Consider the following 25,617-nt stretch of genomic DNA (forward strand, 5'->3'; position numbering starts at 1 on the left):
GTTTCAATGCCAGTGCAGCCTAACTGGACAGGAATATTATTGAGAGATTCATTTGATTTCTGGAGGAACAAATCCTATACAAAATGTTGACAGAAGATATTCTGAAAGAAAATGCATCAATCTTCTTGCTGCAATGGGATTTAAGTGTGACAGTAATGGGATTATAAAAGTAATATAACAAGGCACATTAGTCTTTATTTTTTACTCTGACTGAAGGACAGCTCTGAATTGCTGCAGTTGTAGCTTTAGACGTACTCAGTTGGGAGTAGCTCATTCAAACCACTGTTGCAAGGACAGCCCATTAGCAAGATGCATCTTCAGGTTTAGAGGGGGAGCAAACAAACTGTGGGTGGGCAAGAAATGATCGCAACTGATTTCTTTAGACTTTAGAGATACAGCGTGGAAACAAGTTCTTCGGCTCACTGAATCTGTGCCGACCAACAATCCCCGTACACTAATACTATCCTACAAACCAGGGACAATTTTACAATTATTACCATAGCCAATTAACCTACAAACCAGTATGTCTTTGGAATGTGGGAGGATACCTGAGGAAAACCCACGCAAAACGTAGAAACTCCGTACAGACAGCAACCCTTAATCAGGATTGAACCTGGGTCTCTGGCACTGTAAGGTTGGAACACCACTGCCATGCTGCCTATATTTAGAGAAGTATGAATATTTAAGGCAAGTGTTGCAATGAAGTGGCAGCACTTCTGAAAGTTTAGGGTCCAACTCAGCTACTGAGAAACAAGGAACCGCAGGTGTTGGTTTATGCAAAAAGGACACAAAGTGCTGGAGTAACTCAGCGGGTCTGGCAGCATCTCTGAAGATCATGGATAGGTGACGTTTTTGGTCGGGACCCTCCTACAGACTAAGCTATTTAGCAGCCCTTGTCCAAGCTTTTTGCGACTGGTACAAAGGGTCTCCTGATTTTGTACACCTCTATATACTGTATAACCCCTCATCCTCTTTGCAGTAGACGTAAGAAGATAAAACCAAATTTCAAGCTTCAGATAATCTCTCTTGATGTAGGAATTGTGTGTTTCCCCTGTGCTCCATTATACACAAAATCAGGGGTTACACAGCAACATTCTCCATTTTGATCTAGTTATTGGCCTTCAAGATAGATGCATGTGTGTGGAACCAAGTGGTGGCATCTTGGTGGGATGAGGATAAACTGCCTTCTGGTCACTTTGAGGTTGCATACTACTGAAAGAACAACTGCAATTAGTTGGGTATTTCTAACATGTTTCCAAAATTAATCCTATTTTTAAATATATTGGTAGTGCCTGCTTCTTTAGGGAATATATCTCTGCGTGATTAATTTATTAAAGCAAGCCTTTTGAAAGTCTTGGTTTTAGAGCACAAGGCACCTAATCTAATGATTCTGGCATGAATCTCAGTGACGTTCAATACTCTACATCAAAATGCTGAAGAATAATGTTCATGACAGTTTATAAAATTCTAAGCATTCACCTGTTGAAGCGATAGCAATGCAAAATTACAAGTCAAAAAGTTTGTGACATTTTTAAATTGCATGTGAATTTCGTGTTAAATATTGTCATGCATTGAGATCAGATCTTGAGAAGAGGTCTATACGACTGATACTGATTGAATATAATTTATTCATCAGTGTGAAAAAGGGTCCCAAAATATCACCTATTCGTGTTCATGTTCTTAAGAAATGCTGCCTGACCCACTGAGTTACTCCAACACGTTGTCCTTTTTTGAAACCAGCATCTGCAGTTCCTTGTGTGTCTCTAACTTTTAAATGTTTAGTTATGAGGCAAAATCGAACCGTCAAGAAATTTGCACTTGCAAGTGAGAGACTTGTTGGCGTTCACTGAAGAAATGGAGGCATTTGATTCTGGAAAATGTCTGGGTCATAGTCGGGCCAGGGTACGTTACAGGTATCCCAAGTAAAATGAAACACTTGATCAATGCTAGCAAATGGCATAGCCTGTAGATGGTTCAATGGTGCTTTATTGTCACTTGTACCTTGGTGCAGTGAAGTTGCATACAGCTCAGTAAAAATCTTATTGCAGGTACACCACCGATCTTCCAGCTACTGATGGCACCAACTTTAATCCGGACAAAATTACCAGAGCATTGCATGTGGCACAACCTCTTTCAGGATGTGTGCCTCCATGCTGAAAGAGTTAATTGTTCAACTAATTGTTAATTGTTAATTCTTTATTTAAGCTTCTTGCAGTCCACTGTGCTTTGGAGATTTAGGATGGCTGTAATTATTGGGTCAGAGGCATATTGTTGATTTTTTTTGGCACATTATTCCTCTTCTCACATACATAAGAATTCCATTTACACTTTTGCACGCCAATGTCAACAAAAATCATCTCTACATGCACATTAATATTGTACCATTCAATTCATCTTGCTTCCCCTCAATTTTCCTGTCAAAATGTATAACTGCACACTTCTCTGCATTAAATGTCAGTTGGCATGTGTCTAATTGTTTAACCAATATCTAAGTGCCCAGTATATATATAATGCTTTTTCTTTAATACCTACATTTCTGACAATGTCCTAGATATTAATTCCAGCTTGTTAACATGCACTTCAAAGAACAGGAACCGTAATGCTGAGACACAAGGAACTGTGGATTTTGGAAGTTTGAGCAGAAAACAAAGTGCTGGAGGAACTCAGTGGGTCAAGCAAAAACTGTTGAGGAAATGGCTGACAACATTTTGGGCTGGGACCCTTCTTCAATCTGATTTCCTCCAGCACTTTGTGTTTTAATCCTAACATTGACTCTGGAGACACCACTGTATTCTTCCTTCCAGCCTGTAAAAAGAAACACTCTTCACAGGTGCTCTCTGCTTGCTGTCTTCTCTCTGTTTTAGCTAATTTTGCAGCCGTTGCATCTGCACCTTCAATCCCATGGACTTCAATGTTGTTAATGCCACTTCAATAACGTTTCCAAAGCAAAGTTTTCAATCGAGAGTTAGATTTAGCTCTTGGGCAAAAGGAATCACGGGATATGGGGAAAAACAGGATCGGGGTATTGGTGTTTGATGATCAGCCATGATCATACTGAATGGCGGTGCTGGCTCGAAGGGTCGAAAGGCCTACTCCTGCACCTATGTTTCTATGTAAACAAGGTGGTGCAGCGGTAGAGTTGCAGCCATACAGCGCTTGAGACCTAGGTTCAATCCTGACTAGTGGTCTGCTTGTATGTAGTTTGTATGTTCTTCTTGTGACCACATGCCTTTTCCTTGGGCGCTCCGGTTTCTTCCCACACTCCAAAGACATACAGGGTTGTAGGTTAATTGGCTTTGGTTAAAATTGTAAAATTGTCCCTAGTGTGTAGGATAGTGTTAGTGTAAAGGGATCGCTGGTCTCAGTGGGCTGAAGGGCCTGATTTCATGCTGTATCTTTAAACTTTAAACTAAACTAAACGAACCAAAACTAGAAGTATAATTGTAATCCCATCTCCATCCAAAATTAGAAAGGAAAATTATAATTTGTCCAAAGGATTTCCTTTTATGATATTTCATATTCCTGTGTTGCCTACTTTTGAAATTAGTTTTTCATTTTAATTTAGTTTAGTTTATTGTCACGTGTACCGAGGTACAGTGAGAAACGTGTTGTGTGCTAACCAGTCAGCAGAAAGACAATACATTATTACAATCGAGCCATCCATAGTGCACAGATACACAAAAAAGGGAAAAACATGAATAACATCTAGTGCAAGATAAAGTCTAGCAAAGTCTGATCAAAGATAGTCCGAGGGTCTCAAATGAGGTAGATAGTAGCTCAGGGCTGCTCTCTAGTTGTTGGGCATTTGCCTTATACATTTGCCTTGATGGCTAGGGATTACTTTATTTCCAATTGATGTATCTTTGTCCTGTCGGTTTCCTATTCAATTTCCCATTACCCTACAGATGTGTATCTGTGTTCCAAGTTTCCGGAAGTGGTGGCGCTGCCCTGCAGCTACGGTGCGCCTGCAGTCCGTTTGTCTTTTTTTTTTTTTTTTTTTTTTTTTTTTTTTTTTGTTTTAGTTTATTTTGGTTGTGTATGTGTGTGGGGGGTGGGGGTGGGAGGTGGTTTTTGGTCTCTTCCTTCAGCGGGTTGCAACCTTTTCTTGTCGTATCCCCTGTCTCCGTCTGCGCTGAGGCCTAATGGCGGAGCTGGCGGCCTCCAACTGGGACCGACCTCGAGGCTCCGGAGGCAGAGCCAGGACTTACCAATGCGAGGCTGGCCGACTTCGCGCTGTGGTGGTGTTGCGGCAGCGGCGGAGCCTCAGAAGCTCAGCCCAACATCGGGAGCCTGGATCGCCTCAACGCAGGGGTACAACAAGGAGGGAAGAGACAAAGACTTTAAGACTTTTGCCAATTATACTTTTAGTTTAAGATGGAGGACAAGAAAATAAATCATGAAGTGTGGATGACAAAAAGATAATATGGAGATAGAAAAAGTGAGAATGAGAATCAATGGGGTTGTGAATTCTTCTGTGGGTGCTGGTCTAAAATGGACACTATCAATCCAGCTGCCCATTCTGTGATACCTCCCAAACTTTGTTTCCATTTGAAGAGATTTATGGCATGCATCTCAATCAATATCATCAATTTTATTCCCATCACCCAAAGAACAAAATTACTCACAAGCAGGTAGTGATGTGAGGAATTATTTTCACCTTGTTTTTGTCAATGATCAGCACTCTAAGTGATCATCGTATTTATTTTCCACTTTTGTACATTTTTTCTAAAATGTCAAAATTGATTTTTTTTTGTGTGTGAGGAAATGATGGGAAATCTTTGTGATGGGGTGGGAGAAAGGATCAGCAAAATGAAAGCAAAATTGTTTCACAAGATTGGATTCAGTGACACAAATGGTGTGCATTAATTCCTGGCTTCCTTTATTAAAGCTCAAATGGGAGTCGTCTACCTTAAATGTATGAAAAGATTTAACAGGTCGTATTGAAACCAGTGCTTTTCAAGGTCACCAGAATTAATTCTGTGTAACCCCAGTAATTCTATTATAAGAAGCAAAATATGCAGTTCTGTTGCTCCTTTGAAAAATGTTAAAACCATGAAAGATTGCACGATAATTTGCTCTTGGAAGGTATATCAAAATTCATTTGGCATTGTAGTTAAAATCAGTGTCTTAAATCAGATTTGGAGGTGCATTATTCATCACTTCATGGTCCATGCTTCATTATTTGTTATTACTTAGTGCCTTGCAGCAGCTAGCAACCATTTATGAAACAACATATTTTGCAAGCTATATTTTGGAAGCAGTGTGTTTAACAATGTCACACCCAGTGCCATGCCGAGGCAGAATATTTTAAAAACTATTGGTATTATTTTACATATTATTATTATTATTGCGGTAGATTTTCAGTATTGAGAAATTATAGATGTTTAAAATTGATTAATTGTGACAGAAATAGATTTTTCCCTGAAACTAGTGCTACTGCACCATATATTATTGGAGATGGACATTGATGTTCAACTTATAACTAATGACATCCAAGTGTTTTCTCACAAGTATGTGTAATTTTATCCAGAATGCACCTGTGTGCTGGTTGCCCAGTAATTAAAATCTTTGTACATTACAAATAATTTGGCAACTAATATGTTTTGCTGTGTTAATGGACTGAAATTTAGAAGCAAGCAGTCAAAATATGATGTAGCAGGTTCACATTGTATTATTCTTATAACCTGTGCACATTTATCGTGTATTATTGAACTCGGGATTACCATTTACAAAGAAGCCATTTCTAATATGACCCTCAAACAGATTCCAATCATTGTTATCATTGTTGACCCACAAAAAGTATTTTAAAAGACTGTTTATGCCGTAGCAATTCCAAAACCAGTCAAATTAAAAAATATGTATATATTTTATGCTGCAATTTCTGTTTTGATCTTTTCTCATTGTATTTAATTCTAATACCATGGACAGTTATTTTCAGGCAGTGAGTAAAGAAGATATGTACAAATGATATTTGAAATCTAAGTTTACGAAATTGAAAAAAATGTGTCATTCCGTTTTGAGGCTTATATGATAAACATGTGTGAAAATCTTACTGCATGCCTGATAGAGTATTTGGGGCAACAAACCAGTCTTGGGGTTCAAATCATTAACTAATTAATTTCTTAAGCTATAAGAGCAAAATAAGGCCATTTGCCAATCAATTCTACCCTTCCATTCAATCGTGGCTGATCTATCTTTCACTCTGAAGCCCATTCTTCTGCCTTCTCCCTACAACCTCTGATACCTGTACTAATCAAGAATCTGTCAATCGCCATCTTATCAATATCCATTGACTTGGCCTCCACAGCCTTCTATGGCAATGAATTCCACAGACTCACCACCCTCTGACAAAATAAATTCCTCCTCATCTCCTTTCAGGAGGTACGTCCTTTTATTCTGCTCAAAGAATGCTCCAAAGGTTTATACCAAATGAGCAAAATCCATTCTCCCCTAAATATTCCACATGGACTTTGTGTACCCATCCCTATTATCTTCCACTCAAATAATATAATCACAGCATGCTCTTACGTGTTGGTCTTTCAAACCAGAAATTTAAATTAATTGGTGGTCTAGGGCTGTATCTTTTAGTTCACTTTATTTCAACATTGTTTGAAGATATGTTTCTCTTCTTTTAAAGGTGCTATGTTGACGATAGGATCTCAAAGGTTGCTTGGCTGAACCGATCTAATATTATTTTTGCTGGAAATGACAAATGGTCCTTGGACCCACGGGTTACTCTATTGACCAGCGCTCACTTAGAGTATAGCCTTCAGATTCAGCAAGTGGATGTATCCGATGAAGGTCCTTACACCTGCTCAGTGCAGACCCAGCACCATCCTAAGACCTATCAAGTGCATCTGATAGTGCAAGGTAAGTGTTGATTATCCATATGTTTGCCAAAGCAACACTTGAAAATTATTGTGTAGAAAGAAACTGTGCAGATTCTGGTTTACAACAAAGATAGACACAAAATGCTGGAGTAACTCGGCAGAATAGTCTGCATCTCTGGGGAGAAGGAATGGGTAACGTTCCAGGTCAATACCCTTCTTCAGACATGTTCTTCCCGAAACATCACACATTCCTTCTCTCCAGACAGAGTTACTCCAGCATTTTGTGTCTATGTAAAGGTTCTTGATGTGTGGATCGTTAGTACAATCAAAGCTGTATCAATGCAAACATTATCAGAGCTACTAAATCAAAGGTAAGGAATCCAATGGCCTGGGTGATAAGTGTAGAAATACTTATGAAAATATCTGTTTTTTTTTTTAAACCATGAAAACAGGTGGATTGTTGTGAAGAACAATTTACTCCACTGTTGAATTGAAATAAACTGTTGTCATCTTCTGGCCTATAGATAGGGTAGACAATCAAAAGGTTGAAGGGTGACTTCAGAGAAGTATATAAACTTATGAGAAGGGTAGACAGAATCTTATTCCCAGAGTGGAAGTGTCCAACACCGGAGAGTGTTGCTGAAAGATGAGAGGGGAAAGGTTTAATGGAGATATGCTGGGCATGTTTTTTACACAGAGGGTGGTTGTGGAGCCAGAAATGATAGTGGCGTCTAAGAGGCTTTTAGGTAGATTCCCTCTTAGATGAGGGGGGATCTTATTGAAAACTAACAGACAATGAAAGGCGTAGATAGAGTGAACGTGGAAAAGATGTTTCCAGGAACTACCTTCTCTGCCACAGAAGGTAGTTGAGGCCAGTTAATTGACTATATTTAAGAGGGAGGTATGGCCCTTGTGGCTAAAGGGATCAGGGGGTATGGAGAAAAGGCAGGTACAGGATACTGAGTTGGATGATCAGCCATGATCATATTGAATGGCGGTGCAGGCTTGAAGGGCCGAATGGCCTACTCCTGCACCTATTTTCTATGTTTCTATGGAAGAGTCTAGAACTAGAGGGCACAATGTCAGTATAAAATTATGTACCTTCAAAATGGAGATGAGGAGGAATTTCTGTAGCCAAAGAGTGGTGAATCTGTGGAATTCATTGCCATGAATGGCTGTGGAGGCCGACATTGGGCAGTTTTAAGACGGAGATTGATTAGGATTGGTATAAAAAGTTATGGGGAAAAGGTAGGAGAATGGTGTTGTGAGGTTTAAATAGATCAGCCATTATTGAATGGCGGATTAGACCCAATGGGCTGAATAGCCTAAGTGCTCCTATGTCTTATGTAAGTACAGGGAGTAGAGAGATATGGATCATCGACAGGCAGAGAGATCAGTTTAACTCGGCAACATGTTTGGCATTAATGTTGTGGGCTGACAAGCCTGTTTCTGTGCTATACTGTTCTATGTTCTAATATGCTTCATAAGATGGCATAACCACCTAGTAAAACACCACCAATAGTTTCTCATTGTTCATTAGGAATGATGAATAAACATTGGTCTTGTCAATGATGCCCACCTAATGGAAAATAAATGTTAACACAATTTCACCAGCTGCATTCATTCTAGTCCAATGCTGAGCTTGGAGGATGTTTTATTTCATTGTCTTCACAAGGAGTTATTTTAAGAGGCTTAATTTGTTTCTTACTGAAAAGATTGTACTGCAGCTTGCATCATAAAAGCTTGTACAGGCCATATATAATCTTTAAATTGAATTACCCATAATTGAGAAACAGTCCCATTGCAACGTGTACCTAAAAGGATTTTAGGAATTTCATCCCACAGCCTTATTTGGGCAATTCTATTGAACTGTGATCATTAGTCATGGTCTCTTAGAGAAGATGCTGCCTTACAGCACCAGAGACCCAGGTTTGATCCTGACTATGGGTGTTGTCTGTGTGAAGTTTGTACATTCTCCCCGTGACCATGTGGGTTTTCTCTAGTCTCCTCCCACACTCCTAAGATGTGGAGGTTTGTTGGTGAATTGGCTTCTATAAATTGTCCCTAAGATAAATTGTCCCTAAGTGTGTAAGATAGAACTAGTGTGGATGGATTGTCAATGATCGGCATGGACCCGATGGGCCGAAGGGCCTGTTTACATACTGTAAACTAAATTAAACCCTGTGTGAATCAGGGGTGAGGAAAAGACATGCAAGAAGGGATCGACTGGGCTCATATTCACTGGAATTTAGAAGGATGAGAGGCGATCTTATAGAAACATAGAATTCTTAAGGGATTGGACAGGCTAGATGCAGGAAAAATGGTCCCGATGTTGGGGGAGTCCAGAACCAGGGGTCACAGTGTAAGAATAAGGAGTAGGTCATTTAGGACTGAGATGAGGACAATCTTTTTCATCCAGAGAGTTGTGAATCTGTGGAATTCTCTACCCCAGCAGTGGAGGCAAATTTACTGGATGTTTCCAAGAGCGAGTTAAATTTAGCTATTTGGACAAACATAATTAAGCGGCATGGGAAGAAAGCAGGAATAAGGTACTGATTTTGGATGATCAGCCGTGATCATATTGAATGGCGGTTCTGGCTCGAAGGGCCGAATGGCCTACTCCTGCACCTATTTTCTATGTTTTAATGTTTCAAAGCTATGTCTCAGTTTCAAGTTGCAACACTCTTCAAAATGTCTACATTATGATAATAATTGTTAAAAGTACTTTAAGAATCACTGTTTAGATTGGGTGTAGACTTGGTATTTCAGGACATAGTGATGTTGCTACCTGTTATGTTCAGTACAATGCCAAAGCATCTGTTTCTCAGATTTAGAACAGAGTTGAAGCATCTAATGAACCGACTGGTACATGTGCTTATTATGTGATGTAAATGCTATGATCCACCAGATCTATTTAAATCACTAATCAAAGAGTGCGATGGCACAGCGATGCAGCTGGTAGAGCTAATGCCTCACAACACCCGAGACCCGGGTTCAATCCTGACCTCTGTGTGGAGATTGCATGTTCACAGTGTACAGATATAGGACAAAAGGTATAACGTTTAGTGCAAGATAAAGTCCAATAAAATCTGAATAAAGATATTTGAAGGTCTCCAATTCTTACAAAATTCTTAAGGGGTTGGACAGGCTAGGTGCAGGAAGATTATTCCCGATGTTGGGGAAGTCCAGAACTAGGGGTCACAGTTTAAGGATAAGAGGGAAGTCTTTTAGGACCGAGATGAGAAAATCATTTTATACACAGAGTGGTGAATCTGTGGAATTCTCTGCCACAGAAGGTAGTTGAGGCCAGTTCATTGGCTATATTTAAGAGGGAGTTAGATGTGGCTAAAGGGATCAGGGGGTATGGAGAGAAGGCAGGGATGGGATACTGAGTTGGATGATCAGCCATGATCATATTGAATGGCGGTGCAGGCTCGAAGGGCCAAATGGCCTACTCCTGCAGCTATTTTCTATGCTTCTATGTTTCCAATGAGGGAGATGGGAGCTTAGAACTGCTCTCTAGTTGATGAGAGGATGGTTTAGTTTCTTAATAACAGCTGGAAGAAACTGTCCCTGAATTTGGACAGTTTCACCTCTGTGTTTTCAAACATCTGTGCCTCTTGCCTGATGGGAGTGGGGAGAAGAAGGAGTGACCAGGGTGAGACCGGTCCTTGATTATGCTGGTGGCTTTGCCGAGGCGGCTTGAAGTGTAGATGGAGTCAATGGAAGGGAGGTTGGTTTGTGTGATGGGCTCACAATCCTCAAGACATTCAGTGAATGTTTAGGAAGAATGGTGGCTACTCTTTCAAAGGAAAAGACCTTGTTAGTGTATGCCATGCCTTCTTCACAAGTGTGCAGTGCCAGTCCTGCATGTTCGTAAGACGGCTTCCTTTCTCCAATGGCTAGATATATCTGTTGAACCTGTTGAAAGCAGTTCAGATGTTCATGAAAATAGGCTGCCTGAATGTCTGGTTGTGAGCTGCACCTCTTGGCATTTGCAGGGGTGGTCTAATCCTGCCACATGAGTTAATTGGATCTTCAGCCTAACTCTCAGTCTGGCCCAAGGCAAACTGCTGCTGCCTGAAGCTGAACCTGCAGCATCAACCAGAGAGGCTAATTAGGAGATGAGTCCCTCATGACCACAGAATTTAAAACTTGGAACAAATTAAGATTTTGATCAAACATAGATTAACATGGTGTCACAGTGGCAGAGCGGTAGAGCTATTGCCTTGCAGTGCCAGAGACCCAGCTTCGATCCTGACTACAAGTGCTTGTCTGTATGGAGTTTGTATGTTCTCCCCATGACCTGCGTGGGCTTACTCTCGCACACTAAAGACGCACAGGTTTGTAGGTTAATTGGCTTGGTATAAATATTAAATTGTCCCTAGTGTGTGTAGGGTAGTGTTAATGTGCAGGGATCACTGGTCGACATGGATTCCGTGAACTGAGGGCCTGTTTCCGCACTGTATCTCTAAATTAAACTAAACACAATTTATTGCATGGCGGCTGATGGAACCAGTGTTGGTTTAAGATGAGACCAACAAGTTTTAAAGCGTATGCTGGGGGTAAGTATTTTTACACAGAGTGGTTGGTACTTGGAATATGCTGAAGGCATAAAAGGATATGGTTCTTATGTGGGCAGAATGGGAATTGTGTAAATGGGCAAAAATGTTGGCATGGACATGGTGGGCTGAAGGGCCTTTTTTTTGTGTTGTGTGATTCTATGACTGAGATTATGAAAAAAAACAAATTCTGCAACATTCTGCTCTTTAATACAACCCCAGTGCCTGCGATTGGCCAGCCAGTGAAGTGCTGGAATGGATACTTTGAGATTAAGAACCCAGGGAAGCTCTGACTGCTGATTTCTCAAGTTGGAAGCTAAGGACTGCCTTCAAGTGCTTTCTTTCAGATCTGAGTTACTGTAGAGAATGCCACTGCTATTTAAAAGGTGTACTTCAGGCCCTACATGAGCTCAGGGTTTTTTCAATGTGACTCTGCTGTGTTCAGATGAGCTCCCTCCTACTTCCCCACCCCTCACCACCTCTACTTTTAGTCTGAAAGAAGGGTTACGACAGGAAACTTCACCTATTCTCTTTTCTCCAGAGATGCTGCACGACCTGCTGAGTTATTCCAGTATTTTGTGTCTATCTTCGGTCTAAACCAGCATCTGCTCCGACCTAGCTCTGTCTTACAAAGCAGGGCAGCACAGTTGCGCAGTGGTGGAGCTACTCACAGCGCCAGAGACCCAGGTTCGATCCAGACTACGGGTGCTGTCTGTGCAGAGATTGTTCCTGTCTCCGCGTGGGTTTTCTCCGGGTGCTCCGGCTTCCACCCACATCCCAAGGCATGCAGATTTGCAGGTTAAAGGTTTCTGTAAATTACCTCCTGGTGTGTAGGATGCGAAAGTGGGATTACATAAAATTAGTGTACGGGTGATCGATGTTTGGCCGATAGCTGTATCACTAAACTAAACTGAAAGTATGAGGTGGGGGAAGGGTGGAAGCTGGAGGCGAGAAAAGTCCAGGACCAATCAAGGCCAGCCAGAAATGACCTCGGACTGGGCATTGCCTGGTGAGCCATTTGTTGTCTAGGGAAGGTGCGATTTCAAGAGGGAAACAATATGGCAAACATTGGAGCTAGTAAGACTACTGGGGTGGAGGAAGGGGGCAAGGGGAGGGGGGTGAGAGGAGGGGAGTGTAAGTAGAAGTTATATAAGATTAGAGAATTCAATGTTCATACCACTGGGTTGTAAGCTACCCAAGTGAAATCTGAGGTGCTGTTCCTCCAATTTGCATGTGCCCTCACTCTTACCACTGTTCCTCAGTACGCCTGCCAATAACAAACTAAACTATTGGTCATTTTTACTGGAAACATATAAACGGAATTTACAATAGAACAACCTTATTCTAAAATATACGTTAAATAGATTGTGAAGAAGGTCGTTATCATACTCCATGATTTAGGGTCTTGAATCAAAACATCACCTATTCCTTTTCTCCAGAGACGCTGTCAGGACCCACTGAATTACTCCAGCACTTTGTGCCTAGCTATAGTTATAATAAGATTCTAAATACATCTTAAATAGGCTTTACAACAACACACTGAATGGTTGTTGAGAGATGACAAATGTGTGGTTGTTGTAATTGTTATTGGAACCTGATAATTTAAATTGAGTTAAATCCAGCAAGGACGTTTTTTATAAAGGATGAGCATCTCATTTTCTGTTTGCTTTAAATAATTTGCTAGGCTTCAGTGAGTTAGCCCGGGGCAAAATTGTATTAACAATCTGTCCAACTGTGGACATTTAATTATATAAGATATAGAAAGAGGACATCCTGCTGAAGCCAGCGCATCCATTTGATATGATTAGGGATGAAACTGTAGTTTAGTTTAAAGATACAGTGTGGAAACAGGCTCTTCGGCCCACCGAGTCTGTGCCGACCAGTGATCCCACACATTAAAACTATCCTACACACTAGGCACAATTTACCATTAGACAGAAGCCAATTAACCTACAAACCTGTACTTCTTTGAAATGTGGAAGGAAACAGGAGATCCCTGAGAAAACCCACGCAGGTCACGGGGAGAACATACAAACTTTGTACAGACATCACCCGTAGTCAGGATAAAACCTGGGTCTCCAGCGCTCTAATGCAGCAACTCTACTGCTGCCCACAGTGATTCCTTATTAAAGTCCAAATATACCACATCTGTTCGTTCCACTTTGTTATTTTCCTGAGTACGGCCTCCAAACAAAAACACTCTTAAGTCCCTGTCCCACTTTCACGACCTAATTGGCAACCTCTGCCAAGTTTGCCCTTGGCTCATACTCACAGCATGGTCACCACGAGGTCGTAGGAGATCTTCGTAACTCTTCCTCATGCTCGTGAGTCGTCTCTGCGTACTCGTGGCCTCAAGTGGGTCGCGGCATTTTTTCCAGCGTGATAAAAAATGTTCACGAGTAAAAAAAAAAGGTTGGTATGGAAAAAATTGATTATTTTTACTCGTAGGTAGGTCATGATGGTGGTCGTAGGTAGGTCGTAGGTAGGTCATGATGGTGGTCGTAGGTAGTCGTAGGTCAGTAACTGGCTCGAGAAAAAAAATGCAGACATGACGTCATTTTTATCATGTGATCATTTTCCATTCGTAGCTAGTCGTAGTTGGTCTCAGGTGTGGAAGAGTGAGGTCGAGGGGGGTCGTAGACATAGTTGTAGGAGGTCATAGTCGTAGTCGTAGGAGGTCTTTTACTTTGCCGAGTCAACACGATCTTGACATTTTTTTCAACTCGTCTAGGGTCTTCTAAACTTGTGCCTTAGGTCGTCCAAGTGGGACAGACCTTTTAAGGTGGTTTTTCCGCGCTACATAATTTTACCTTCACAAAAGCAAATAGTACTGGAGGAAGTCTGCTGTCCTGAGATTGCTGTCCCCATGTCCCTGGGCAATGCTTTTGCCTCCTGTGGTCTTCCGCTGATGCCAGCAGCTCGGGGGCTCTCTCAGCATGAGTGGCCTTCTGCATCCACACTGTTTTTGACAGTCAGTGAAGCGTTATCCTCCTAGGCTTCTACAAGCTGTTGAAAGCTGTCACTGTCAATGAATGTCCTTGACATTCACAGTCAAAACCATTTGGGACCCATCGAAAAATCCAGATTTTTTTTCTTGTTGAAGAAATTGAAGTTACCCGATTAAAAGTGTGTGTAGGCACACACACGCGTACACGTATCGTTCATCGCTCACTCACTCACTAATCAGTCACTTAAGCACCCACCCATCCATCCACGTGCTCGCTCACTCCCTCGGACACACTCACTAAAGCTCACTCATCCTCACACACATTCATTCACACTCGTGCTCAATCTTGTTCATTCTCACACACATCCACTCCCACTCATGCTCACTCTGTCACACTCACTCAACCACTCACATTGCTCTTACTCATGCTCACTCACCCACTCACACTCATGTTAACTCTCACGCACACCCACACTCATGCACACACACCACTCGTGCACACTCACACCACTGATGCTCATTCACATTCACTCATCTTCACTCACACACACTCATCAACTCTCACATTCTCACTCTCACTCACCCACACACACACCCACTCATGCTCGCGCTCACACCCACTCATGCTCACACATGCTCACACTCACTCTCACTCACACCCACTCATGCTCACCCTCACTCACACTCACACCGAATCATGCTCGCACTCACTCGCACCCACTCATGCTCACACTCACATGCTCACCCTCACTCACTCTCACTCACACCCACTCATGCTCACCCTCACTCACACCAACTCATGCTCACCCTCACTCACTCTCACTCACACCCACTCATGCTCACCTTCACTCACTCACATTCACTCTTACCAGCTGACACTATTATGCTTACTCACACCCACTCAAGCTCATTCTCACTTGCAGTCATGTTTACTCACACCCAGTCACGCTCATCCTCTCTCACACTCACTTTCACTCATACATGCTCACTTACTCTCACTCATTCCCTCCTCTCACTCATCCACTCACACACTCACTTGCACTTGTACTTGCTCACATGCACAAACACACCCCCCACACACAAACAATTATTTTAACAATGAAATCAGGTTATAACTAAGCTACATTTACCTTTCTGTGATAGCTGAGTTCACCCAATCATTTTAATGAGTGCTTCAAGGCCCTATGGATAATATTCCCAGCCTTAAAGCTGATAACTAGTGCGAGCACTTTATTGAGTGAAAGGCTGCCTTCAACCTTTGTGGAGGAGAAGCCAGGTTAATTTCTTATTTGGCAATATATCCAGGTGTATTTCTGTGGAAATTCTGCCCCATTTAAATTTTCGAAGTATTCCGGTAGATCTTTCTCATTGACGGGTTCCAGCATTTTGTCATCAAATGGTAGTCAATAGTTTTTGTCTCTCCTTTCTTTCTTAAGCAGTGAGGTTAAATTTGCTATCTTCCAATTTTCTGTAACCATGGAAATCTGGAAGATCAGCATTAATGCATTTGCTCACTACATCTTTTAGAATCCTGGATATAGGGTGGTAGGGACTTAACTGATTTAAGCACTGCTAAATTCTGTGGGGGAAAAAACCTTTCCACAAAGTACCTTCATTGTGTACAGTATGTTATTAATTGTGACTACTTTTAAATACTGGAATTTTCAGTGGTGAATCCTTTGACCGAACTTGTGTTTACGCCAAACAGAAAGATTGGAAATAGGATGGGGAAAGATATAAACCTAAAATATTATAATCTCATATTCCAGAATAATGACAAAAAAATGAGAATATCGAAGGCAAGGATTTCATGGTTGATGATATTTCCAGTTACAAAACAGGCTCCAGATTTGTCCTCATGATCATTGTAAAATAATGCTCATGTTAATATTGACCAAATTGAAGACACTATAAAATGGAGGATCCCTGCATTTGTCAGATTTGCTTAACCTTTGTCCATGGAAAATTACAGGCTGTGAGCAAGTCTGAGCCCTAGATTGATATGCAGGATGGTGAAAGATCCAGATGTCCTCCCAATTGATAAAATGTATGAGGACCCTGCAAAGAAACTTCAAGGTGTTATAAATGTATTGCTTTGATTTCGAATTGTCATCTCAGGAGTTCCAATCATTATGGGACAATGCACATTGCCTGATTGCATGTGTAGTCAGGGCGCACGCCTATCAATGCACAACAACTTGTCAATCATGTGCATGAAATACACGTCTTCATAGCCCGAGTTGAAAATGGCGCAGACCAACTATATAGCAGCATTAATTTCTGGGTTTTGTACCTGAAAGCTGGAAAAGATTTATATATGTTCAATATGGGATGAAAAAAATCTGTTTAAAATGAGGATAAATTCGCTTGCGGGGCATTAAAATGAAGGAAACTGGATAAGTAACAAAGTACTTGTACTTAATATAAGGGTGGCACAATCGTGCAGGTGGTTGAGCTGCTGTCTCACAGCACTAGAGACCTGGGATTGATCCTGACCTTGTGTGGAGTTTGCGTTTTGACTCCCTGTGATCAACAATGGGACATTGTGGGATTTCTTCTGAGGTTCTGTTGCTCTGATTTGTTTCCTCCCATGTCCCACACACTTTTCCATGGGCCAGGGTTTGCTGCCCAACCCAGTAGGTACTTATTTGTGCTCTGTAAATTCTGCCCCTTCCTAACAATACTTTTGGAGGGAGTGGATGAGAAAATCATTAACTTACTCCAGCATTTGTATTTATCTTCGGAACAAACTCTGTTTGTTGAGAGTGCCATTGTTTGTCCCCGATTCGAATTGTCATCAGGAGTTCAATGAACTCGGTGGATTGCCGAAGGGGCCAGATTCGTGCTGTTCTAGCCCGAGTTGAAAATGGCTTTAAACTGGGCTTTGTATTAAAAATAGCATTATGAAGACTTGTATAACAGGGGCATTGTTTGAACCAAGCAAATGTGAACATTTTAAAACCTTTGTGGTCGGATCCCTTCTCATCTGAAATTACACGGTTGCTCTGGTTTCATCCCATGTCCCACACAGATATGTAAAGGTTATTTGTCCATTAAATTATTCCCCTCTAAATGACATTGTGTTAGTGTTGACAAAAGCCAAATCGGTACAAAGATTCGATAAATCTTTAAACTGTAATTATAGGGTAATTGATATTTGTTGTACAAGCAAATAACAAAAACCTTTGTAGCAAAGAAAAATACAAGCCATAAATTTCCTTCTACATTGTTAGTGTGTTACAAAAGCCAAATCTGAAAGGTTGAATGTACAATCATAGCAAAAACAAGCCATAGTCAGAAAGGTTGGCATCATCAGAAAAATAGTCAGCTTGGCATCAATAGAAATCTATAATTATATCCATCACAACAGCAGTAAAATTTAGAGATAATCCCCATAAATCTCAAATCTTGAAGTCAAATCATATCATGTACATGAGCAATGCTAAAGTAGAGCTATACACACGGACTCGTATAATTAGAACAATTAGGTTTAACTATGAAGATCATTAATAAAGATGTGAACACCCTATTTCTTGTGTCTGCATGCTTGCATTTCTTACATTTCTATGTGCTTGTGAAGAAAAAGAATCCAAACTTTTAAAGTGATTTTAAATAGTCCTTTGGGTTACCAGCTCCATTGTTCGTCTACCACCTACAAACGCCCCACCTCCATATTTCAGCATGAGCAAAAATAGTTTTGGGGTCAATCATGTTGCTACACCTGATCAAATAATCTAGTTTGACAGAGGGTGCAGTGGTGCGGCAGTAGAGTTACTGCCTGACAGCGCCAGAGACCCGGATTCGATCCTGACTACATGTGCTGACTGCACAGTAATTTTTTGTTCTCCCTGTGACTGCGTGGGTTTTCTCTGGGTGCTCTGGTTTCCCCTCACACTCCAAAGACATACACGTTTGTAGCTTAATTGGTTTTGGTAACATTGTAAATTGTTCCTAGTGTGTAGAATAGTGATGGTGTACGGGATGATCGTGAGTTGGCGTAGACCCGGTGGGCCGAAGTGCTTATTTCCACACTGTATCTCTAAACTAAACTGAACTAAGATATTGCGCAATTTTACTAAAAATCCTCTTTATTTTGCCTTTCTTTTGGTAAAGCAAATTCATCACATGGCATTTAAAGTCCATTTGGAATCATTCCATCTGTTCTTCTGAGAACTTTCTCCAATATACTATGTATTCCTTATTTTTGTGTTTTCCCTATCTCATCAAATTCTCAAGGTACCCCTGGAGCTCAATGCTTTGTTATAACATCTCATTCAGAAGCAGAGCATCCTTTTTTTTGTCCACCTTTATTTTTGACCTCTACATCCAGTAGGTTTTTTTTAACTAGAGCCAAGGTTAAATTTGTTCAAACCTCAACTGCTTTTCAAGTGAAAGATTTACAACCGTTGAACAATGATTGGCAACAAATTTAGTTTGGTTTAGTTTAGTTCAGAGATACAGCGCGGAAACAGGCCCTTCGGCCCACCGTGTCCGTGCCAACCAGCGATCACTCCATGCACACCATTATCCTACACACACTAGGGACAATTTACATTTTTTCCCTGAAGCTAACCAACCTACAAACCTGCATGTCCTTGGAGTGTGGGAGGAAACCGGAGAACCCACTTTGTCACAGGGAGAACGTACAAACTCTGTAAAGGCAGCACTCTTCATCAGGATTGAACCCGGGTCTCTGGTGCTGTATGGCAGCAACTCCACTGTTGCACCACTGTGCCAGCCCACTGCAATACTGTGCTTCCCCTTATTTAGTGCATGAAACCTTTGAACAACAAGTAGTGATTACCGCCTACCAAAATATTCACCCAGCTGGGGCAGCAACAGTGTGACTCCTTATTCCAATACTTTGAATTACAGCTGGGCAGAATCCAGTACATTTCTTTTGAAATCATATATTTTTCTTATGGTCAACAGCCACATTTCAGCTGGAAAAAACCTTGACTACAGCTGTGAGGAATGCAGACAGCGAGTGCTTTTGTGACACTGGGGAACAATCTCCTCCTGTTTCCTTTCTTGCCCTGTTACCAAAGATATATTTTATTCATTCAAGAACTGAACTTGCACCATCTTAGGTTTACTTTCAATAAAATGCCCCGAATTAGTACAGAAAGTAAAAAAATGGCTGGCAAAGAAGAAAATAGCCAAGGCAGCCTTAATTTACAAAATGTCCAAAGGATCATTAAGTTCAGTTCATGCCCTGCAGGAAGTGATGTACAGGTGCTTGCATTCTGCAACTGTCTGATAAGCACATTGCCCACATACAATCAGCAGCATTGTTATTGAAGGGAAGCTTCAAAATTGCACGACTGAAATACTGAAAATCAGCATGATTTCTCTACTTTAATCACGTGTAAGCAAGAGACGTGCCTCTCTCAATGCTAAATTAATTTTAAGCAAGTTGCAGCCTTTCACAGAACATGGTTCAGTTAAGTAAAACCAATTCACATCAATAGCAGATATTTTAAATGCACCATTTTAATATTGTGAACTTTTTTGGGAATGAAATCTCCAAGGAGGCAATCAGTGAGAGATTTAATCTGTACCACAATGTGTAAGGTATCAGAGATTTCAACTGTGTTTTGTTTCTTATCAGATTCAGATTCAATATTTAATGTCATTGTGCAGTGCACAGTGCAGAGACAATGAAATGCAGTTAGCATGTCATTGTGCGAAGTGCACAGTGCATAGACATATATATATATGTGTAAATATATATGTATATGTTAGCATCTCATATAGATAGAGCGAAGATAGAATAATGGTACAGTATATATATATATATGTACATATATATATATATATATATGTACATATATGTATATATATATATATATATACACATATATATATGTACATACATGTACATATATATATATATATGGGCAGTAGTGCATTTTTTCTGGGGGAAGGAGTGTCCGGGGGGGGGGGGGGGGGGGGGGGGGGGGGGGGGGGGGGTGGGGGGGGTTGGGGTGGAGGGAGTGACTAGCAATCACCAAGGTGCAGAGTTAAGTTGTGTAACAGCCACAGGGAAGAAGCTGTTCCTGAACCTGCTGGTCTGGCAACGGAGAGACCTGTAGCGCCTTCCGGATGGGAGGAGGGTAAACAGTCCATGGTTGGGGTGAGAGCAGTCCTTGACAATGCTGCGCGCCCTTCGCAGACATCGCTTGCTCTGGACAGACTCAATGGAGGGGAGTGAGGAACCGGTGATGCGTTGGGCAGTTTTCACCACCCTCTGCAATGCTTTCCGGTCAGAGACAGAGCAGTTGCCATACCATACTGTGTTGCAGTTGGTAAGGATGCTTTCGATGGTGCAGTGGTAGGAGTTCACCAGAATCTGAGGAGACAGATGGACCTTCTATGCTCTCCACTTAATATGTTTCGCACCCATCATAAAGTTTATTTTTTCCCTCTAGGCAGAGAATGCATGACTTACTTTGATCTATGCAATGAGCTTCCTTTTGAGGCAGTAAGTCTGCAAATCTCTGCAGATGCAATAGTAAATTGTCCACACTGCATCACACTTTTGCCACATATTAGGAGCATAAACAATGTTTTTTCTCCGTGTTTACATTTAACACTGCGTTGTATTTTTTATTCTTCTTGCTGATCGCTAAGATGTACATGACTATGAATATTTGAATCGTGATGATAGCAGCACCCGAACTCGTTGCCACTCACAGTTCCATTGAATAGAAGGCGGCACAGTGGCGCTGTGGTAGAGTTCCTGCCTTACAACGCCAGAGACCCAGGTTTGATCTTGATTACGGGTGCTGTTTGTACAGGGTTTGTACGTTCTCCCCTTAACTGTGGGTTTTCTCCCAGTGCTCTGGCTTCCTCCTATACTCCAAAGATATACAAGTTTGTAGGTAGACACAAAATACTGGAGTAACTTAACGGGTCAGACAGCATCTCTGCAGAAAATAAATAGTTGACGTTTCTGGTCGAGAGCCCTCTTCAGACTCCTATACAGGTTTGTAAAAATCATAAATTGTCCCTCGTTAGTGTGTAGGATAGTGCCAGTGTATGGGGTGAGTGATGGTCGTCACAGATTCAGTGCACCGAAGAGCCTGTATCCATGGTGTGTCTCTAAACTAAACTAAACTAAAATATTATTGACCACCAAAGGGGTTCTATAATTTTTTAGGTCACTTAGGAACTTCTGAATGTACTAACCACGCAATTTGTCTATTCATTATGGATTTTATGCCGCGCTGAAATAAACTACTTTCAAAAAGCACGTGCATTGTCCCAATCCCTCCCTCTCGGCTTCCTAAAACCCCAAATCACTCTCCATCCATTTTCTATTGTAATTCACACAATAAAGCAGCTCTGCATTTGTGTGCAGTGAATTAAATCTGTTGGAAGTCACCCTGGTTACATGAAGTAAAAGCTTTTATTGCTTCTAGTGCAATTGGATTGCCCTTCAAGCGTTTTCACAGCACAGCCTGCTCCTCTCTTAAGTATAACTTTCCAATGTGTACTTTTATACATTTCCCTCGATATATATTCTTGAAACAAGACCATTTACAGTAAAAAATGTGAAGTGTTATCTAGGAAAATATGACTGACTTGCAGCAATCGTTACATTTTCTTTGAGTGGTCATGGATTGTAATAACCCATTCAATGTCAAATTATAATACTCTACCTTAAAAAATCATTACTTTAATTGAAAAATATTTTTTTCCAATTTTGATTCTGCTATATTGTGAGCAAGTTTATGAATATCTTGTATTCCTCAAGGCCTGAAGCAACAATAACATAGCAGAATGTGAATTAACTGAGGGATTTTTGAGATATGTAGATATTTAATTGAGTGTTTTTTTTATTTTTTATGGTGATAGCTTGTGTGTTTTTTTACCTCGGGGATAGTCACTTGCATTAGGTAGCTGGTTGTGGAGTGTAAACATGAAATTTGAGGTGCATCTGTGTATGATGAGATTTTAATAGGTTGGTTTTATCTGGATGGAGTAAATAATCAGATTGTCAGCTTTAGTTAGAGCTAACTACAGTAGGTGACATCCTGACCATGTGGAACATGACTCTTCGATGGTTTGATGTTTAGATTAGTTTAGAGATACAGCACGAAAACAGGCCCTTTGGCCCACCGATTCAACACTGACCATTGATGCGTAGGAAGGAATGGCAGTTGCTGGTTTAAACCGAAGATTGGCCTAAAAAAGCTGGAGTAACTCAATGGGACAGGCAGCATTTCTGGAGAGCATGGATAGGTGACGTTTCAAGTCGGAACCCTTCTTCAGACTAATCATGTTCAGCTCATCCATAATCATAAACAGATAATACTTATCTAGTCTGAAGAAGGGTCCCTTCTCAAAACGTCACCGATTCCTGTTCTCCAAAGATGCTCATTGGTTCGATGGTTCTTTATTGTCAGGTATACACAGCACAATGACATGTTTTTGCACAACACACAAATGCACTGTAAATGATGACCAAACATAGACTGGGCGATTGTTTCACTGAACACCTTTGCTCAGTCCAACTGGATCTTCCTCGTCTCCAATTGCCAATTACTTTATTCCCCTTCCCATTCCCACATTGACCTTTCTGTCCAAGGCCTCCTCCATTGTCAGAGTGAGGCTAAACGCAAATTGGAGAAACAGCATCTCATATTTCGCTTGGGCAGCTTACAACCTGGTGGAATGAATATTGATTTCTCTAACTTCAAGTAACCCCGGCATTCCCACTCTCTCTATCCCTCCCCCACCCAAGTTGCACCAGGTTCTCGTTCTCACCTGGCAAACGGCTAACAATGGCCTGTTTCCTTTATCATCATTACTTTTTTGAATATATTTAATTCATTTGTGTTATATATCTCTACACCATCATCTATATCTCCCATTTCTATCTCCCCTGACTCTAATCTGAAGAAGGGTCTAGACCCAAAATGTCACCCATTCCTTCTCTCTGGAGATGCTGCCTGTCCTGCTGAGTTACTCCAGCATTTTGTGTCTCTCCTCACTTTTCTTTGCTCCATTTATGCCCATCAGCATCATTGATAATGATTGCACCATCTCCCCCGATGAATCAGTGGCAGAGGTTCATCACACATTCCAACACTATCATGCAGAGAATGGTGTGATTTCCCCCTCCCTTCACCACCTCCAGTTTAAATTCCATTTGGAATATTTTGGAGGACCAAGAAATCAAGAACCAAGAACCAATCCATGTACCTGTTCTTAAGACTGATAAATGTTGTGAGAGTACCTGCCTCAACTATCTCCTCTGGCAATTCGCTCCACACACCTACCACTTTTGTGTTAAAAAAAAAAAAAAAAAAAAAGTTACCCCTCAGGTTCCTGTTAAATCTTTTGCCTCTCACCTTCAACCTGTGTCCTTTGGTTCTCGATGTTCCCTATTCTGGGTCAAAGTAGGGGAAGACCAACCTAATTTTATTTCACCAATTTCTCAATTTTCATGAGTTTGTGTGTGTTGGAATATATGTTTCAACAGGAAGTTAGTCCAAAGTGCAGTAGTGTTCAGTAGTGCCACTCTGGAAGATTGATCAATAATACCTATTCCAAGAGATGTTATAAGTGTCACATATTTACTATCCCAGGTACCTCTGTTGTTCACCCTAAGTGCCAGTTGCCAAGTCTTACTCAATCTACTTATGTGACCCATTAAAAAGTCACCCACCTTTTAGTTTTAATTTAGAGATACATGATTTGGCTCACCAAGGCCACACTGTCCATCGATCACCCGTTTACACTAGTTCTATGTAATCCCACTTTCTCATCCACTCCCTGTACGTGAGGGATGATTTACATAGTCCAATTAACCTGCAAATCTTCACGTCCATGGGAAGTGGGATGAAACCGGAGCGCCCGAAGGAAACCCACACGGTCACAGGGGGAACATGTAACTGGGCCTCTGGAGCTGTGAGGCAGTGGCTCTACAGTTGAGCCACTGTGCTACCTTTTTCTAGTGTATGATCTGGCTTCCCTGCCCATCTATAACACTATAATTACTGAACAAAGTGTTAATAGTTTTATTGTTTACTTTACTTTCATCTTCGAGTTAAATACCTCTGGGCCTTAATCACACCAGGTCTCAATAAATGTTCTGTAGAAGCAAAATTCATCCGACAAAAATGGAACATCTGATGAATTGGAATAGAAGGTTTATTTATTATCAATAATGTAATCTTAAACTGTGCAAATCCAAATTGTTGTATTGTATTTATGCTTAGAATTGCTTACTTAACTATTTTTTTAAATTGGCCGGTTAGCAATAATAATTGCCTTGCACTTAAATTTCGCTACTCGATTAGAGTTCCATTGACGATTTGTGTGTTGAAAGTGGAATTGAAAGAAGTACTTGACATTCACGAGTAGCACTCATAGTGCATTGCTAAAAGTTTTAAAGTATGTATGTGGATGACTCTCCCCGTAATGCCTTAGTGCATTATACTTTTTTCCACTTTGTAGGAAAATGACTGTGGAGAATCAATTGGAAGCAGCAATTATTAAGCATAAAAGAATACATTTCAACACGATTCATAACTATTTTGACATTACAAATTTTTTGTGCTGTACAATAACAATATTTGGTTCTGTTAACATTAATAAAATAGAATTTTAAAAATGCAGTTTCATTTAGATATTTAAAAGGATTTAATTTAATTAAAAATGTATTTATTACCCTAACCTTAACCGTACTAATCCTTTTTTTTAACGCATCCTTTTCAATGATGAAGCATGTACTTTCAGATTTATTTCCCCCATTCTCAAACAATAAATGTTTGATCATTTCAGCTCAAATGCTACCTAACCTGCTCTTAATCTTCTGTAGGCTTGCACTCAATGTTTTATACCTTTGGCAAATGCACTGTAAAACCGTATCAATCATAATGCTGCCTTTGGGAGGTTGATAAATGCATGGCACAATGATGGAAAAACCAAAATATGACTCATTTTTCTCTTCTGCTCGCAATAGAGTTTCTGGCCTGTCATGATCTCCAGTCTCCAAAAACAGAGACCAGTTGTTCATTTGAGAAAACAAGTTTAATTTTTAATTTTAATTTCTGAGAAGGATCTTGACCAGAAATGTCACCCAGAGAAGCTGCCTGTCCTGCTACGTTTAGTTTAGTTTGGAGATACAGCACAGAAATAGGCTTTCGGCCCACCGAGTCCATGCCGACGAGCAATCCCCGTACACCAGAACTATCCTACACACTAGGGACAATTTACAATTGGTACCAAAGCATTTAACCTGCAAACCTGCATGTCTTTGGAGTGT

General features: G+C 40.8%; 1 protein-coding gene across 2 annotated transcripts in view; it reads left to right on the forward strand.

Annotated features, from left to right (window-relative positions):
* The window catches only part of lsamp (limbic system associated membrane protein), a 629,716-nt gene that overhangs the window by 293,914 nt on the left and 310,185 nt on the right, over window positions 1-25,617 (forward strand). For both annotated transcript variants that reach the window (XM_055644555.1, XM_055644556.1), the window contains exon 2: window positions 6,638-6,870. In XM_055644555.1, coding sequence (XP_055500530.1) covers window positions 6,638-6,870 — 233 coding nt within the window. The remainder of the gene's footprint in view (window positions 1-6,637; window positions 6,871-25,617) is intronic.

The sequence above is a fragment of the Leucoraja erinacea genome, chromosome 13, assembly GCF_028641065.1.
Source record: "Leucoraja erinacea ecotype New England chromosome 13, Leri_hhj_1, whole genome shotgun sequence".
NCBI lineage: Eukaryota > Metazoa > Chordata > Chondrichthyes > Rajiformes > Rajidae > Leucoraja > Leucoraja erinaceus.